The following is a 17661-nucleotide window of genomic DNA, read 5'->3' as shown; positions in this document are numbered from 1 at the left end:
CAGACGACTTGATAACCGTCCTTCTTGAGATATGAGGCGACGGTTAATAAAAAACTGAAAACATACATATATTACGTAGGTAGGCAAATGGGTAGTAAATCATAGGACATAGAATGTTATTAGGGAGTCCAACCCTTACATAGGTACTCATGCAGTTTGGGCAGTCATCCAGCCGCCTGAATGAGTACCCATTTTTAACCGTCGCCTCATATCTCAAGAAGGACGGTTATCAAGTCGTTTGTATGTTTTTTTTTTTTTTTTTTTTTTTTTTTTTATGTTTGTTCCTCGATATCTCCGTCGTTCCTGGACCGATTTTGAAAATTTTTTTTTTGATTGAATGTATATGCATACAGATTGGTCCCATTTTTCTCAGAACCCAGTTCTGATGATGGGATCCTGGAGAAATCGAGGGAACTCCTCAAATCTGAAAGGCATACATATGGTGATTTTTGTGTTTTTAAAGGAACAGCATGCATTTAGGTACGGAACAGTGACATTTGGTGCAGTGGAACTGCTGATGATGGCCAGAATGGAACTCTTCAAATCTGAACGGCACGCTTATAGTGACTTTGGTATTTTTATACGAACAGCATGCACTTTCGTCCAGAACAGTGACATTTGGTGCAGTGGAATTTCTGATGATGGTCAGAACCGAACTCCTCAAATCTGAACGGCACGCTTATAGTGACTTTGGTATTTTTATAAGAACAGCATGCACTTTCGTCCAGAACAGTGACATTTGGTGCAGTGGAACTGCTGATGATGGCCAGAACCAAACTCCTCAAATCTGAACGGCACGCTTATAGTGACTTTGCCATTTTTATAAGAACAGCATGCACTTTCGTCCAGAACAGTGACATTTGGTGCAGTGGAATTTCTGATGATGGTCAGAACCGAACTCCTCAAATCTGAACGGCACGCTTATAGTGACTTTGGTATTTTTATAAGAACAGTATGCACTTTCGTCCAGAACAGTGACATTTGGTGCAGTGGAACTGCTGATGATGGCCAGAACCAAACTCCTCAAACCTGAACGGCACACTCATAGTGACTTTGGTATTTTTGTAAGAAAAGCATGCATTTAAGTTCAGAACAGTGACATTTATTTAGTTATGTTTGTTAAGCATATGTTTTGAAGTCAAAGTTTGTCAAGCTTCGATTTCTTATAATATAATCGGATTCATGAGGAATTGAGGAAACTCCTCAAACCTTAACGTTATACGTATATTCATTTGTGTTGCCATCTAATAATTAAAGCATTAAAAGCAGTTTTAAAAAATACTTACACATTTCTACATAAACCAACATTCGCAAGTAGCTTTCACCAGAACCCGAAAGGCGACGGTTTTTTTTTTCTTAAAAATTATTATATGAAAGATAAACACTAAAATGGTTTTTTGCTCATAGAATTGTTATTTTTTACCTAAAAAATCTGAAAAAAATATATGTGTAGGTAGCAAATAGGTAGTAAATTATAGTACATACATTGTTGCAAATAAGGGGTCTAACCCCGACATACTCAGTTTGGGCAGTCATCATTTATTTGAATATAAATTTTGTTTGAACTAAGTACCTACATAACAGAATATTGATATATAATCAAAACTTTAAAGTTACATGTGACGCAACTCAAAATTTGTAGCCAGACGGCGAGGCAGCACTCACGACGTCAGAATTTTCAACGAGTGCTCCCTGAAGGAGCGGCTTGAGGCTTCTAGGCTATTCAATTCAAGCGGTTGAAGTTGTCAACAAACTGCCGCAACCAAGGCGAAAAGTCTACTTAAAAAAGATAGGTCCTTTAAACGATTTGCCTGATGTAGAGTTCAGGAGGCGCTATGGAATGGATAAGTGCACTATATATTTTAGTCACATTAGTTCGGGCGGACGTAACTAAAGATGCAGACTGAAATTAGAAGGTACAAATTCGTAGGTATCATGGATTAACAGCGATTGTGAAATCTAATCTGAGCGCAACGGAGAAGATCAGAACATTGTATATAGTGCGCACTTGCGCAGTACATAGGTCGACAATATTTTGGATTCAGCTACAAGTGTAATAAACCAAATATCAGTCTTTATTAACTGTATTATCGATGACGTCTTCGCAGTATTAAACAGTTATTCTGGTCGACGTAAACAATCAGTCTGGATGGGAAAAAAGGCGATAAGCCCTGAAAATGTCGGATTTGTCGAAGCACGCTTTAAAGGAGCATTCATATATATAGATTATAGCTACAATTCATTCAGAGAGCAGAGCTAGTGGTAAACTCAAAAAGAAGAACCAGATTTATGGACTGATCATAGACATGAAAAATGCTTTGCAACTTTTCCGGTACTTGGTAGAAGACACAAACATCTTTATATGTTTACCCTTGTATAAGGTTAGTCAAGATCACGTGGAGTTGTTTTTTCTCCCATCAGAGCTCGCGGAGGTTTGAACAACCCAAATTCAGTGAATCATAAAAATATTAGTAATAAGGTGGGTACTGACCAACGTTACGAGGTGTAATGTAACATGTTACATAGCGAGCATTCGTGTAGTCAGTACGTCGTGTTACGGGGAAACCAGCGAGCGACGAGCCGCTCGTTGCTCGCCTCGAGTGCTCCACCCGCCTGTCGGTTTTTTGACGAATCCTTTGACTGTTACGCGGTTCAGTCAGTACCTACGCCGTTGCGAGTCGTCACGAGCGCACGTGGACATCGCAAGTGATCACCCGTTGTTCCTCTCGTATTTTAAGTTTCGTGAAGCATGGAGTGGAATAAAGAAAAAACTTTGTATTTTATTGAAAAATACAAAGAAGAAACACTGTTGTGGTTGTGGAACCCAGCTCACCCAGAGCATTATAACAAATTAAAGAAAGAAGACGCTTGGGATAGATTGGCTTCGTTACTCGATAGCGAAAGAGAAGCCTGTAAAAAGAAAATGACAAGTTTACTGGCATCATTGAGGAGGGAAAAACAGAAAACTAAACAATCAACTGGTACTGGAAAAGGTATGTAAGTTTAACGCGGGTTATAGTAGGGGGGGGGGGGGGGGGGGGGGCAAGGCAGCTAGTGTGGGGAAAACAATATAAACTCGGTATTAATCTGTATAGTGCTTCTTTTTATTTAAAATAATTCAATATTAATTACAAATTAAATTTCAGGTGCAGATGAAGTTTACCACAGCACTTGGTTCGCTTACAAATCCATGTTATTTCTACTGGATAGAAATACACCTCGTGACACAACAGATACTGTAAGTCCATTTTAAGCATAATTTTCTTGCCAACTTACAGACCCTTGCTGAATACAGTATTCAGCAACTTCATTACGAATATTGTGAGCAGATCTTGTAGCCCTTCGCGGTCTTATTTGCAAGGGTAACATACTAGTCATATCATTGTTACCTTCTCTCCAGTTTCCTAATCTGACCTGGCCCCGTAGCCGAATGGCATTTCTCCGACGCCAAACGAAAGCGATACGCCGCTGGCTCTGTCGCGCCAATACGCAAGCGCGATAGAGATAGATATCTACTAGCGCTTCGTTTCGTGAGCGTTTCGTGAGCGATTGTGCCATTCGGCTAGCCACCCTGGCCGTTTAATTCTTCGTCAAAACTACCTGCAGGGGTATATACATGAGCATTATTACCTTTTCTTAAAAAATTGTGGAGAGATGTTATTGCTGTTACTACAGATGTCGCGGTTTTCGGTTCTAACAACATTGGTTTCCGCAAAACTCTAAACACTGCTGACAATATGCCGAACACATTTTCCACTACTCTACGAGCTCTGCAAAGTCGGTAGTTATATATTCTTTCTTTAGAACCACGTTCATGATATCCTGCATATACTTTCATCATATTTTCGGAAAGAGCAAAAGCTTCATCGCCAACGAAGTAAAATGGAATTTCTTCTGTTCTTGCTGGCAACGCAGTGGGCTGAGGGAGGTTTAGTGCATTATTTTTTAGTTTTTCATTTAAAACACAGTTGTTGAAAACTCCTCCATCAGATATTCTTCCTTGACACCCAATATTTACATACAAAAAATTATATTTCGCGTCAACAACTGCCAGTAATACGATGCTGAAGAAACCCTTGTAATTATAAAATTCACTGCCACTGTTGATCGGTGATTGCAGTAAAATATGTTTACCGTCGATTGCACCTAAACAATGTGGAAAATTCCACAAAGTATCATAGTCATTTGCTACAACCAGCCATTGCTCCGGTGTTTCTGGCATCTGAAATAATAATTAATAATAATTAATTTTCAGCTACGTGGACATGAAGGTGCTTCAGAACAACTGCCTGATGATTTCCATCCGTCCGCCAAAGAAAGCGACAATGATTGCCCTCCGCCTGCCAAAAAAAGCGACAATGATTGCCCTCCGCCTGCCAAAAAAAGCGACAATGATTGCCCTCTGCCTCCAAAAAGGAAGAAATCAGTAGCCCCAAGCCCAGAAGAGATAATGGTATCTACTTTAAATATATTAAAAAAGAGAACCGAGCAAACGGAGGCAACTTCGCACAGACCTGACGAATGTGAAGCCTATGGTATGTTTTTGGCAAATAAATTACGATCTTATTCAAAGACAACACAAATACATGTGCAGCATTACATATCAAATATATTGTTTAGTGCTGATCGCGGACAGTTTGACTATGTTGGAAATACAATGAACAGCTACAGTTATTCAGGCTACTCTACACGACCACAAACTTCAAGAGCCTCATCGATGCCACAGACCGAAACGTCCCATCAAAATGACTATGAGCCACAGCAAAGCCCTGAAACTCCTCATCACAATGATGCCTCATCGATGCCACAGACCGAAACGTCCCATCAAAGTGACTATGGGTCACCTATGAGCGAACAATTTATGTCAGAATTTGGTGATTTAATTTAATTTGATATGTAATGACTACATTTTCTTAATTAATACATACATAATACATACCTTTACATATTCTTTTAATGCTCCAATAAGGGCTTCGCTGACCTCTTTCACTATAAATCCTATTCGTTGTTTTGATATCTTGAAAAGATATTGCATACTAGTATAGGAATCTCCTGTAGCATAAAAACGAAGCGTTAGTGCTAACCGTTCCGTGACACTGATAGCTTTTCTATAATTTGTATCGTTTTTATGTACTTTTGGTCCAATTAAATTCAATAGTTCTTCAAAATCAATCGGAGACATGCGTACAAAGTTTTTATACTGTCCAGTAATCATTTGGTTTTTTAATATTGCAGGGTGTCCACCACTAAACCCAAATAAAATTCCCTGACTTTTCCCTGACTTTCCATGACCATTTAAGGAAATTTCCCTGACCAAATTTTCATTCAACTATTACCCATTTTGCTTAGAGTTGCAAAAAAACGTTTTTTTTTCTGTATTGAAAAAAATACCTAAAAAAAAATAAGTTTTTACCATACCTCAAAAGGAAAAACGGAATTCTTATAGGATCACTCGTGCGTCTGTCTGTCCGTCTGTCACAGATTTTTTTTTCTGGAATATGTTTGTTTTCTACGAAATATTAAAATTTGCAAGGCAGTTCATACTTTTATGCCTACGGTTTTTTATCTTTATGTTAACTGTCAAACTTTAATTTCTGGTTTTATAAAACTAAAATTAACGAAATCTGTAGTTGGTAGTTATCGCCATTTACTTTTGGCTATACCAGTGCACTCTATCAGAGTAGAGCGAGTTTGAGTTTCGACGCCCTTGGGTAATCTACGCCAGGAAAAAAATCGCGAGCGCAGCGAGCGCGAAATTTTTTCCCCTTTTATACGTCCTAAAAATACATTTCCAGGTAAGTAGGTAAATATACCTGAAGCTGACAGTGATTTGTATCCATAACACATTTTGTACCTACATAGCACATTCAAAATATACAGTACAGTGTTGCTTTTTACAGCACAGAGCACAGCTAGATTTTTTTGCTGTAAAGGTTTTGCAGTATAAACACAGAATATATAATAGTACAAGTACAGAAGGCCCACTGCTTTGATGTTCACGAAATGCCGCCTTTTTAAATACCTACTAAATTTTCACAAAGAAACGAGCCGCACGTGCGCAGCGCCCGACGCTAGGGTTGCCTGTGGATTGAAACGTATTAATACTCAAATAAAATGTTGTACTATTATATTCAAGTTTTGGGTACTTTCTAAGTATATATAAAGTTTTTATATATTTTTGTTTAATTTCCAACATCACAAGCTTTATTGAACTTTTCCGTGGGACTTAATGAATCTGTGTAAGAATGCCTATGGTATTTATTTTATTCATGATGTCTATTTAACTAATCATTATTAGACATTCCACACGCAGACATCGCATATGAACCTTTAAAAAAACTCGCGACGTAAAGTAACAATAGACAGTGCGAACGTGCGTTCCGCGAGAACCCCTGATTAGACCGCGAACTCGCGGCCGCCAGCATGTACTTGTAGCGCGGCGATAGAATCGCGGAGTGAGCCGCCCCTGGTATAAAGACAATTAGTGTAAGAGATGCATTTGGCGTGTTATTAGGAGTCCCTAAGGATAACGCAAAACGCCTAATGAAATACAAATAGAGAGGTAGCCTTAAACATCCATCAAATGAAGACATTATACAAAAGCTTTTAAAAACGAATTTCACTAAATTGGCACACAAAATTGTTAATCATATAATTGTAAAAGTAGTCGAGTAGGTATATAATTGCTTAAATTTATAATGAATAACTACTAACGATGTAGGGAACAAATCAAATAACTACTATTTTGAATTTAGAACCGGTATTTTTGAAAGCAACTCCTACGACCACGATGCCAAACAAACACTTCCTGATGAAAAGTGTAAGTAATATATTCTGTCAAACAAGTCCGTCAGTAAATAAGAACTAAGAAAACTATAGGTATCCTTTTCTCTAGCACCCTAAAGAAAAGGATGCATATAGTAATATGTAGGGGAATGGTAGTCCGGGAGATATGACCAGGTGGGAGACTTGAACCACAATCAAAATTTCAATTCAAATTTCGCGCCACCGCCGCCGTTGGTAGGTCGCATGATAGACTAACCAATGGCGCAACATTAGGCGATGCCACTTTGTCCACCATTGGTCTGATTTAGATCTCACTGCAATGAACGTGTTTTTGTGGCCGGCGAGTGAAAAAAATAATAACATTAGATTTATAAATTATTTGGACTATTAAGCAGGTGAGTGGTATTCTTTACTATTGTTGTATTTGTTGGTTATTGTGCTTTTATTAACAATGAACATTTGGAATGTATATTGTAAGAGTTTTAAGAAAACATGACCTAAATAAAGTAAAGGAGGGTGCGGGAGAGTTGAACCGCAAGGTGGTAGGGAGACTTGACCAGTGGTTCAATTCTCCCGCACTGTGCTTGGGTAAGGGTGTGCTTTGTTTTATGTTGTTTATATATTTTTTTATAGATGATACTGACGTTTAAATACATGCTTAAGATGGGGTCAAACCGTAAGACAAAAATAAACGTCAGAAGAAAACGAGCAAAGCCCAAACTGGGAAAAGGAAAATTGTTCAGATAAGTGACAGTGATTTCGAAGATGAAAAGGTTATTTCCTATGCTGGTACATCGGATGAAGAAAACCCTAGCCTAGATTATCGTTGGTATTATTCTATATTTGAAACTGAAGCAGTCATGGTTATGAGACTAAGTATGTGGTTCCTGCAAAGGATATGTTCACGAACTTTGCGTTGGATTAACTGAAACAGATTTGGAAAAATTTGTTTGTCAGAAATATTAATTATATTTAAGACTATTATTTTGTTTAAAATGAAAATTGGTCTTGAACGTGCCTTTAATATTTTTCAACACACCAACTGGTAAAGGCTCACTTGATTCTTCGAAACCGGATAGCAACATTGCATTTTATCCACAACAGTGCAAGATAATTTCATACAAATTTTAATTTGATGTCATAGGCTGGCTGGTAGATTTAGCTTATTAATGATAATTTTTCATTGTAAATATTTTATATATTTAATAAATTGTGATATATTTGATTTCGTTTCATTTTTTTGGCAAGTATTTTATTGGTGTCAGTGCGTCGAAAATTTTTTCGTTTCATTCGGGGGCAAATTTGTTTAACCTACGTGCCTTGAAGCCCTTGCAACGCTCATGATTCCATATTTTGAACCACTCTCTACGCTTGCGGTTCAATATTGGAATGTTTGCTTTCTCGGGTATCAATATTGGCACGTGCAGTTTTAAACAACAACTTTTCCCCCTTGTAAAACAAACAAGTACCAATGTAAAGTTTCTGATGTTTAGAAAATGTTCATGTTGTCAATTTTAAAAGTTTAACAAGTGTTTTAATGGGTATAAATACGTTGTTAGAGGAACTAAGTTGGTTTTCTATTAAAATGTATTAAATATTATTGCATTTTTCACTGCTTTTCCCAAAGAACATATGTATGGTCAAGTCTCCCTCACCCCCTGGTCATGTCTCCCATAGGTTGGGGAGACTTGAGCCATATTTCTGTTTTAGAAAAAAAAATTGCAGAATGCACAATTTGTATTTTATCAGCACTTTACTACGATCTAAAGATAGCTATTTAGGCATGCCATCTATACAAAAAACATCGAGTTGCTGACAGTGACAGATAAAATTCTAGGGGCTTAAGAGTAAAAAGAGGTTCAAGTCTCCCGGACTCCCCCTAAATGTATTTTTGAAGGAAATATAAAGAGGAAAAGATCATAGTTTTAACTTTGAAACTAAGATCTTCTTACGCTATATACCCGGGATATGTACGTGGGTACGATGGGTAAAAAGAGGGAGAAGCAGCTGGAGAGGTTCTTATTGCCAGATGCTCCTCCTCGCAGCAAAGAGGTAACTAAATAAGGTAAATTTAAAAGTGGAAAATGTCTGCCGTGGGTGATACTTGAACTCACGGCCTCTGGATAGATACTCCAGAGTTCAAGTCTCACCCAAAGCAGACATTTTCCACTTTTAAATTTATTCTAAGCCTAGTGGCATCGATTGCAGACGTTTCTGCTAATCAGAAGTTAAAATTTAAATAAGGTAAGTACCTAAATGAGGTTTTTTTCCGTAATTTTTTTGTCTACGGCATAGGCCATGTTTATAAACCTGGAAACCAGTTTTCCAACTGGAAACGGAAATAAAACAGGACAATTTACTTTTACCAAAATCATCCCGTCTATTTTAGCCAGATGGCAATACTATTTTCGCACAGAACATTTTAAGTGATTTTGAGAACCGGCTATTGTTTTCATTGTTCTCTTATTATATTTGTTGCCTGAAGCATAACCTAACAGATGAAAATATAATTTTAGCGGTAAAGCTAAATGGGAGCATATAAAAAAAAATATGATAGCCATAATCAAAATCCTCACTTCGTGTACGCACTCGCCATCTACCCCAATTCCCGAGTGAGTAACATGTAAATTCTAACGCAAACAAATAATGAGACTCGAACTTGCAGCCCAAGTAGTCATTCGGAAACGGCTGGTATTTTAGCTAAAATAGCTAGAAGCGTCTGTTTTAGACTAGACTAGGTATTACATTCATCGATTCATTATGTTATTTAAGAAACTGACAACTAAGTATATGTTAAACGTATAAGACCCAAACTCGAAAGGACTGCACAAGAAACTTTGACAAATTAAAAATGAAATATGCAGGTAAGGTAAGAAATTTAAGAATTTCGTCTTCAGCACATGGAGAAGCAGTCACCCAGAAAGAAGTTCGAGAAATTCAAGCCACATATATCTTCCACGGTGAAGTCATTTGTTATTAGAATGCAATATTTAGAAGGGCTGAAAAAAAAGAAAAAATGTACAAGATTTTATCTTTATCGTTCAATGAAATGAGTTCAAAAGCCAATGCTTTAATGTGTCAGCACTTCACCTTGCCTTCCAGAAAGGTAGGGCGTTATTGGCAAAAATTAAACTAAACCCAGGAATAAAATATATTGTAATTTACAAATTAATACATTTAACAGTAACAAAAACGCTGCCACGCAATCCTGTGTGTAAATCAATATTTGATGAAATGTCCTCTCACACAGGTTAACTTGTAGACTTTGATTATATACTACCTAACAAACAGTTCATTTTAAACCTAAATCTAAAATCTTCTCAAAAAACAGCTATAAAGACCTGAATGATAAAAAAATACCGTTAAAGCCTACACTCCCGTATTATCCACATCATCATTTACAGGATTTCTCTGAATTTTAGAATGTATTGAGTGTTTTGTACACATCTTTGGTGGAAACAAAGAAAGTTTCCGTCATTATCCAAGACCATATAGCACTAATCTGTCTCAGTTGTCTCTTTTTAATTAAAAATAACAACATTCCCACGCAATCCTAAAATATTGTAATTGATCAGCCTCTGATGCAGTTAAAAATTCTGGCACTGATCAAAAAATGTCTGTAGGTGTGCCTTAACTAAATGTTTACAGAAAGTTTTTAAAGGAATTCGAGAAAGGTAAAGCGTGGCTTTCATATCCATCGGATTGCCTAATAGCTTGCTTGAACACCCAAAATATGACTTGGGTACCTAAACAGTCATGGCCACGAAAAAACATAAAAGAGCATATTATTACCTATAACAGACTTTTCCTATGACTGTACTGCACATTAACAGAAATTAATAGAATGGTTTGTAAACACTACAATTAATATTATAGTTGGTGCCGCTCGTGAATGCTATATTAAATTTTATTCAAAGGCAAATTAAATTACGATGGTAACAAACCTGTAAAAAAGCAGCTTCTTGTTCTGTTTTTTCCTTCTACCAAACAAACTTATAGTATATCAAACTTAGGAAACTGCCAGAGGAGAACAATAAATACAACATATTACAAACTAGGATTTGTTTATACTCAAAACCAAAAACTCAAAGACCTTGCTTTAATCATGCTTTGTTTTGAAATTGTTCTTCAGTTGTATTGAGGACCATCTCCTTTTTTGAAGTCGGTTAAAACTCAGACCAATGATTAATGTTCATCATCAGTAAATACAGACTGTTTCCCTGCATTAAAAGATATTTTACAAGAAAAATCATTAGAAACCCTTGACAGATTTAGATCGAGTTGAAAATGATATTTACCCAGCACTTCCCATCAATTTGCAATCATTTTGAACAATATTTTCCTGAAAGTCTTGAGCAATATGACTAGGATTAGATAGAAACCCTCTTCCAGTCAACCACACCATTACACACAATTAACATTGTCAACAGAGGAGAAAGAACAAACAATTAGACAGAATTGTCACATGCTCATGTGACTCCAGCCTTAACCTCACAACAAAGATAAAACTGCTTGAACTTTTCAGCTTCAGCTTGGCTGTAATGCTGTAAAGTTTTTAAAACAAGATGCTCATGATGATATTGCATCAGTGATAGAATTGTCTCCTGGGCAATAAACAACTTTGAGAGAGACAGCCATCAACAACAAGACCTCAAAACAAACAAAGAGCTGGTTGGCTGGTAATACTGGTTAGTTGTTACAGCCATCAGAGAGCGTGCTTCAACCTTCATATTAAAAGACAAGGCAAAAATAGGTAGTATGTAAATATATAGTCCATATTTAGATTAAGTCTGTGACCGTAGTTGGGTGTGCAGTGAGGCTTACCGGAAGGCTATGTCCTTATTTTTTTTAGGCTGTACTATCCTAGTACCTCTTTGAAATGAGTAAGACATCGTTATAACATCCCCTTCCCCATGTAACATCTCTCACCGCGTATTTATAGAAAATATTCAACCCGAACAAAATTATTCTCACACCCGACTCACTGTATATGAAATAAATTCTAAAGAAAGAAAGAAAAGAGAAAGGAGGCCATTTCTAATTTCTGCTACAACATGCTATCTATAAGCCTGCAAGTGCAAAGATGAAAAGAAATCATGAAAAAATAAATTGACATTGACATTATGGTACGTGTTGCCACTGTTGCCCGTTCAAATTATGTTACAGTTAAGGCTCCGCGCACACGGGCGACAAAACTGTTTTGTCTCCGTCGCTCGGTCTGTGGGCTAGTATGAAGGTGCGCACACGAATGTTCCTAGCTTCAAGCTAGGAATACACTACGCGGACGTCCGTCGTGAATCGACCGCGGACGGGAATCTGGACAATGGAAATACACATAAAATTAAAGCTAGGAACATACTACGCGGACGTCCGTCGTAAATCGACCGCGACCGCGACCGATCAGTGTGCACGGAACAAAACATCCAGCGAGTCAGATTTCGATCGGACGTCCATGCGTTCAAGGCCACGTCCACGTCCGTCGACCGATAGTTTGCACGGTTATGTGTAATTTCATTGTCCAGATTCCCGTCCGCGGTCGATTTACGACGGACGTCCGCGTAGTATGTTCCTAGCTTCAGTCACAAACTACTAAGAAGATACTAGCTTCAGTGTATAATTATTCACTGTCCAGATCCCCGTCCGCGGTCGATTTATTTACGACGGACTTCCGCGTAGTATGTTCCTAGCTTAAGGGTGTGCGCCACGGGCAACAAAGTTGCTCGGCGACTTACGTATTTGTATGAAAAGTTGCGTCGCTTCGTGTCATTCGTGTGCGCACTTTCAGACTAGCCCACAGATCGATGATATAAGTTATGTAAGGGACAAAAAAGTCGCCACCAAAAGTTGCCCATGTGGCGCTCTCTAAACTATCGTACGCAACTGAATCCATGAAGCTAGGAACATACTACGCGGACGTCCGTCGTAAATCGACCGCGACCGCGACCGAACTAGGGTTTGCTCCCGGGAAATACCGGTACCGAAAGTACCGGGAATTCCCGGGATTTTTGGCCAAGCAAAGAACCGGGAAATCAACTTGAAAAATCCCGGTACTTTCGGTACTTTCGGGAAATACTTTTTAGTGACATTTTTTGCTACAAAATTTATTTATTTCTGTTAATATTATTTAAACAGTTGAAAAATAGGCGTAGGTACAGTAACACGCGCTTAATCACTATTTAATAGCGGGTGGCAGTGGCAGCCTGGTATCCGTGGCCACCGCGATACCCTAGCTAGCTCCACTAGCCAGTTCAGTAATAGTCGAGTTTTGTATTTTTGGTGAAGGTTTGTTATATTAATATGTGTATTATTTTTTTCTCTCTCAATCTCATTTCTCATTTGACTCATTTCTCTGCATGTTATTGTGTTCGCGAATTTAGCGATAGACTCAAAAACTACTAAACGGATATTTATGCGTTTTTCACCTATGTATGAATAGAGTGATTCTTGAGGAATGTTGAAGGTTTTGTTATTATAAATTGATTATTAAAACATGACGATATGTGCTAAAAGTCGATAATAATTACGCTGATTAAGAGCTTCAATCGAAAACCCTGGCCGTATGTACCGATCAACTTATAACAAAATAATTTATTGTGGAATTGTCGCTCTTATACATAAATGTAGGTGTAGAAAAAAGTCGGCGGTGGCTTATGTCTAACTTTTAAGGGTAACTGCTATAAACATGCTTAACTTTAAAAAAAATGTTTACATATAATGTGGTATCACGGTATTCCACAGAAATTTCCAGAAAATGACTAATTTTCTCGAGAACGTTCCCTCTGACTAGCAAAAAATAGTGCACCATCTCAAATGTTTTGTTTCCTTTAGTTTATATTCTTTGCTTCAAATTACATGTTTGGGGGATCGCTTAATCGGAGCAATGTATTGCAACGGTAACCATTGGTGCCTATGGTTGCCAGATAGTCGGGTTTAGGCGGAATTCTTCACGATTTTTTGCTTGTTCTCCCGACTCCCGATTCATTATAATAAAAAAGGCAGATAAAATAATACGCCGAGCGAAGCAGGTGCGGTTCGGTTATGGTAAATTGGTAATATAATAATACAAGATGTAAAATGCCAAAAAGTATGTTGTTTTATTTGAAAAATCGAAAAAATTTGACCAGTCCCGAAAGTACCGAAAATCCCGGGAAATCCCGGTTCCATATTACTTCGGTACCGAAATTCCCGGTTCTTTAAAACAGTACCGGTACTGCAAACCCTAGACCGAACAGTGTGCACGGAACAAAACATCCAGCGAGCCAGATTTCGATCGGACGTCTATGCGCTCAAGGCCACGTTCACGTCCGTCGACCGATAGTTTGCACGGTTATGTGTATTTCCATTGTCCAGATTCCCGTCCGCGGTCGATTCACGACGGACGTCCGCGTAGTGTGTTCCTTGCTTGACTAAATCTGATTGATCTGAGCTAAACACAACAGAAAGCACGTCGAACCGCATAGATGTAATTGACCCTTAAGTGATCGGAGTCACATCTCTATCCGACTGTTTAGGGCCCCCACAGACGGGAGACAAAACTGTTTTGTCTCCGTCGCTCGGTCTATCGCTAGTATGAAGGTGCGCACACGAGGCGACGCAACTTTTCATACAAATACGAAAGTCGCCGAGCAACTGTTGCCTCCGTGTGCGCGGGGCCTTAGTTGTATTAGGCCCGCCACAGACAGTCTTAAATATTCATAATCTTAGAAAAAAATTGTATGCAAATTGACACTGACAGATCTGTCAGTGTCAGTTTGAACTGTCAGCTTGCATACAATTTTTTTTTAAGATTATGAATTTTTCAGACTGTCTGTGACGGACCTTAAGCTGGTTGTGGTGGACATCATTTGGTAGTGTATTAACTTCGTAATTTTACTGCCGGTAACACTATATAAGCATACTGTCACTGTCACTTGCAGTGCACTCCCTTTCCTTGGCTTGGCTTCCTTTCACTTGACAAATTAAATGAAAATGACTGAAATAAAAATAACGTATCTACTTGCAACTTGCTGTTCTTCTTGATATTATCTTGACTTCTTTTCTTTGTGATATTTTGAGGCGATCTTCGGTCGAGTCGTAGCCAATGGCTGTGTATTATAGTATCTATTTGTTACTCGTTGTGTTTTCAGATTCGTAAGCTCTAAAGTTCTCTGTGATAAATTGATAACCTTTTGCAGTGGTTAAATCGAGTGTGTCATAATTATCTGATGTGGGCCTGACTTTATGGCCTCTCGATAAAATTTATGTGGTCACCATATATTATATTGGCCGATGGGCCTGTATTGTACTAAAAAAAGTGTATTGTTTGTTGCCCACTAAGGCCAAATGTCCGGAGCGCAAATTTTATATGTCAAAAGAGTACAACATATACATCTCGTTTAAAATTATTAATTGTACATACCTTGCAGGCTAATGCTGCAAGTGCTTGCTGACAATGCCAGCATAGTACTACCACACTATTCGGCAAACCAAATTCATTGTAAACAGCTTGTCCTCCAGTATTAAAAGTATTTTTTTTTATTTCGTCTGGGTTGTTTGAAAAGGGATTGTACCAAAGATCCTTAATTATTGTTAGTAAACTTAAGATTAACTGAGGTTAGTGACTTACAATTAAGTAAACAACTAAAATTACACAATGCCAACAAATAAGTTGTGTAATCTAAATAAGTACTTCATTTCCATTTGTTGCTGAATTTGTAAGCTGTTCCAGTGTTTAAGTAATTGTGTATCTATCTTACCTGCTCCTCTGGGCACTATTGTTGTAATTGCAAAAAGTTGTCTGTCCATAATACCACAGATTCTTTCTTCACAAGTCAGTTCTGTCCTGCTAGCTGTTGTTTGTTCTCTTTCGGATAGAGGGTTCAACAGGAGTAAGCTTGTCATCACTCAGCCATATAATTTGATTAATTACTAATTCGCTAAAACCAAAGTTACTTAGCTTTGGCCTTTTATGGCCTGTTAATCTACAAATTAAGTTAGTAAGTAGCTAATAAATAAGTTTTGCATATGTAAGCTTGGTTTATTGAGTCAGTTCTGACCTGACCAGTTGTGACTATTCTGTAAATGAATATAGAGTATAATCATGTCATTTCAATTAATTATTGTAGTTGGTTTATGCATATTGCAACCTGAAATCACTCTCTTGTTGCATTTGCGGAATGCTGTTGTTTGGCGCACCAGAGATTTGTAAGACTTGAATAAATAATGATCTCAGTGTATTTAATTTAATTGTTTATTAGTGCCCCGGTAGCCAAAGGGTTGTGAAGCTTACAAAACCTTTCGTCATTGTGGTCCATATGTCAGAGCTGAAATACCTTTGCATATTTTGTTAGCAATTCTATTATACAAGTAAATGTCTGGGGGGATAATATTATTTGTCATTAAAAGTTCAGCTCTCTTTCTCTCTCTTTAGCCTGATTCTACTCTTCGGGTGTAGGCCTCCTTCAACATGCGCCACTCGTCACGATTTTGTGCGATCTGGAGCCACTTTTTCCCAGCTGTCCTTTTGATATCGTCCGCCCAGCGCATCTGCGGTATTTTTTGACGGCGTTCTTCTCCCCATGGTCGCCATTCAAGTAGTCTTTTATTCCAGGAGTCGTTTTTACGTGCTAAAAGTTCAGCTAGGCAACTTAAATATACCGACTGCTTTTTGTACAAGTCCATTAAAACCAGTCGCAATAATCTAACCAATCAAGTAAAATTAACTAGATGTTTGAAGACAAGACAGAGTTTGAACTAATTGAGCAATAAATTCTTAATTTAAATATTTCATCAACAAATTATTGTACTGGTATTCTAAATTATAATAGTGTTTGTCATAAAAGGTGTGGATTGAAAAAAAAATATATGTTTAAAAAAGTTTTGTTTAGAAAAGGACGTATTCAAATAATGTGACCTGCCTGCATTGTAAATCACTCAGTAAAATAAAAGCATAAATAATCCAGCAGCAGCACTTTAATTTTTAGTAGACCTTTCTTCTCATAATAAATCATACCAAAATTACAATCATAAAGTAGTCCTGAATAAAAACTGATTTTTTTTTATTTTTATGGTCGCTAACACGTGTAATACTAAAATCTTACATATATACCGAATTCACCCAATTACAGTTGTAGCGGAATCCAAAATATTGTCGGCCTTATCACGTATAGTGTACTGCGACTGCGCACTATATGTACTTAATTATGTATACAACGTTCTCGCATCGAAATCGGCTTTTGAATAGACCGATAGTTATTTCAACAACGTTTCTGGTGTGCACGTTAACCCTCTACGGCATCGATTATGGGGGTCGCCATGTACTTCCTGAGGGGATATCCTGAATCACTATACTTTACCGTGTGTTTTATAGTGTTTAATGAATATAGGTGGCTCAGAAGGTACGGTAAATAAAAGATGCATATTCTTAGTTGGCGTTTACTGAACGACTTACTCGCCGGGCGCAGCCGGCTTTTAACCTATCTTACTATACGTGTGTGTTTATCGTAACAGCGGTAGAACACATGAAAACATATTATGTAGGTAACTAAACAGATTTTTAGCATTTGTGTAGGTAGACTCAAACCGTACCGTAGGTACCTACCTACCAAATTGTTTACCTTCCCTAAACTCAAATAAAATTAAAATTATTAATATGATTTATATGCATCTGGAGATGGACTTATAAAATGATCTCAAATAGACATCTGTTAATAATTGTATTTTTTTATAGAATCTACTAATTATAAATGAAATAATTACCAAGAAGCCAAGTATTCTCATTCAGACTTTCCACTTTCCATATAAGTGTTTAGGATGGCAGTTCCAAATACTTAAATGAATCGTGGGTTGCTCCACCGAAACTAGCGTCTGTGCTGGTGATCTGCATATAATATTATA

At 37.6% G+C, this 17661-nt stretch overlaps 2 protein-coding genes and 1 long non-coding RNA gene across 5 annotated transcripts; 2 read left to right on the top strand and 1 right to left on the bottom strand.

Annotated features, from left to right (window-relative positions):
* Positions 1–2676: 2676 nt before the first annotated feature.
* Positions 2677–4907, top strand: LOC125235948. 2 transcript variants are annotated; one of them, XM_048142605.1, is made up of 3 exons: positions 2677–2993; positions 3147–3238; positions 4256–4907. In XM_048142605.1, exons 1-3 carry the CDS (start codon positions 2750–2752, stop codon positions 4886–4888), a joined length of 969 nt encoding a protein of 322 aa, XP_047998562.1. In that variant the 5' UTR covers positions 2677–2749; the 3' UTR covers positions 4889–4907. The 2 variants fall into 2 exon arrangements, with proteins under 2 accessions (XP_047998562.1, XP_047998563.1); XM_048142606.1 differs by lacking the exon at positions 2677–2993 and having other exon boundaries at positions 3153–3238.
* Positions 3236–6224, bottom strand: LOC125235947 (protein ANTAGONIST OF LIKE HETEROCHROMATIN PROTEIN 1-like). 2 transcript variants are annotated; one of them, XM_048142603.1, is made up of 3 exons: positions 4940–6224; positions 3571–4222; positions 3236–3413 (listed from the first exon to the last, which is right to left on the bottom strand). In XM_048142603.1, exons 1-3 carry the CDS (start codon positions 5213–5215, stop codon positions 3250–3252), a joined length of 1092 nt encoding a protein of 363 aa, XP_047998560.1. In that variant the 5' UTR covers positions 5216–6224; the 3' UTR covers positions 3236–3249. The 2 variants fall into 2 exon arrangements, with proteins under 2 accessions (XP_047998560.1, XP_047998561.1); XM_048142604.1 differs by having other exon boundaries at positions 3271–4222.
* Positions 6225–6949: 725 nt separating this feature from the next.
* LOC125235949 lies at positions 6950–8367 on the top strand. The gene is made up of 2 exons (XR_007178144.1): positions 6950–7181; positions 7420–8367. It is a non-coding gene; the product is annotated as an uncharacterized LOC125235949 (long non-coding RNA).
* Positions 8368–17661: the final 9294 nt, after the last annotated feature.

The sequence above is a fragment of the Leguminivora glycinivorella genome, chromosome 18, assembly GCF_023078275.1.
Source record: "Leguminivora glycinivorella isolate SPB_JAAS2020 chromosome 18, LegGlyc_1.1, whole genome shotgun sequence".
Taxonomy (NCBI): Eukaryota; Metazoa; Arthropoda; class Insecta; order Lepidoptera; family Tortricidae; genus Leguminivora; species Leguminivora glycinivorella.
Note: the sequence above shows the minus strand (reverse complement) of the source record. Positions and strands in the feature narration are given on the sequence as shown.

Bases quoted from the DNA above. Each gene is read 5' to 3' on its own strand.
- LOC125235948 (XM_048142605.1), top strand. From the start codon at position 2,750: ATGGAGTGGAATAAAGAAAAAACTTTGTATTTTATTGAAAAATACAAA. The intron at 2,994-3,146 runs GTATGTAAGTTT...ATTAAATTTCAG, and splicing joins ATCAACTGGTACTGGAAAAG to GTGCAGATGAAGTTTACCAC. The intron at 3,239-4,255 runs GTAAGTCCATTT...ATTAATTTTCAG, and splicing joins CTCGTGACACAACAGATACT to CTACGTGGACATGAAGGTGC.
- LOC125235947 (XM_048142603.1), bottom strand. From the start codon at position 5,215: ATGATTACTGGACAGTATAAAAACTTTGTACGCATGTCTCCGATTGAT. The intron at 4,223-4,939 runs GTATGTATTATG...TTATTATTTCAG, and splicing joins CATTAAAAGAATATGTAAAG to ATGCCAGAAACACCGGAGCA. The intron at 3,414-3,570 runs GTGGCTAGCCGA...TACGGGGCCAGG, and splicing joins CGAAGAATTAAACGGCCAGG to TCAGATTAGGAAACTGGAGA.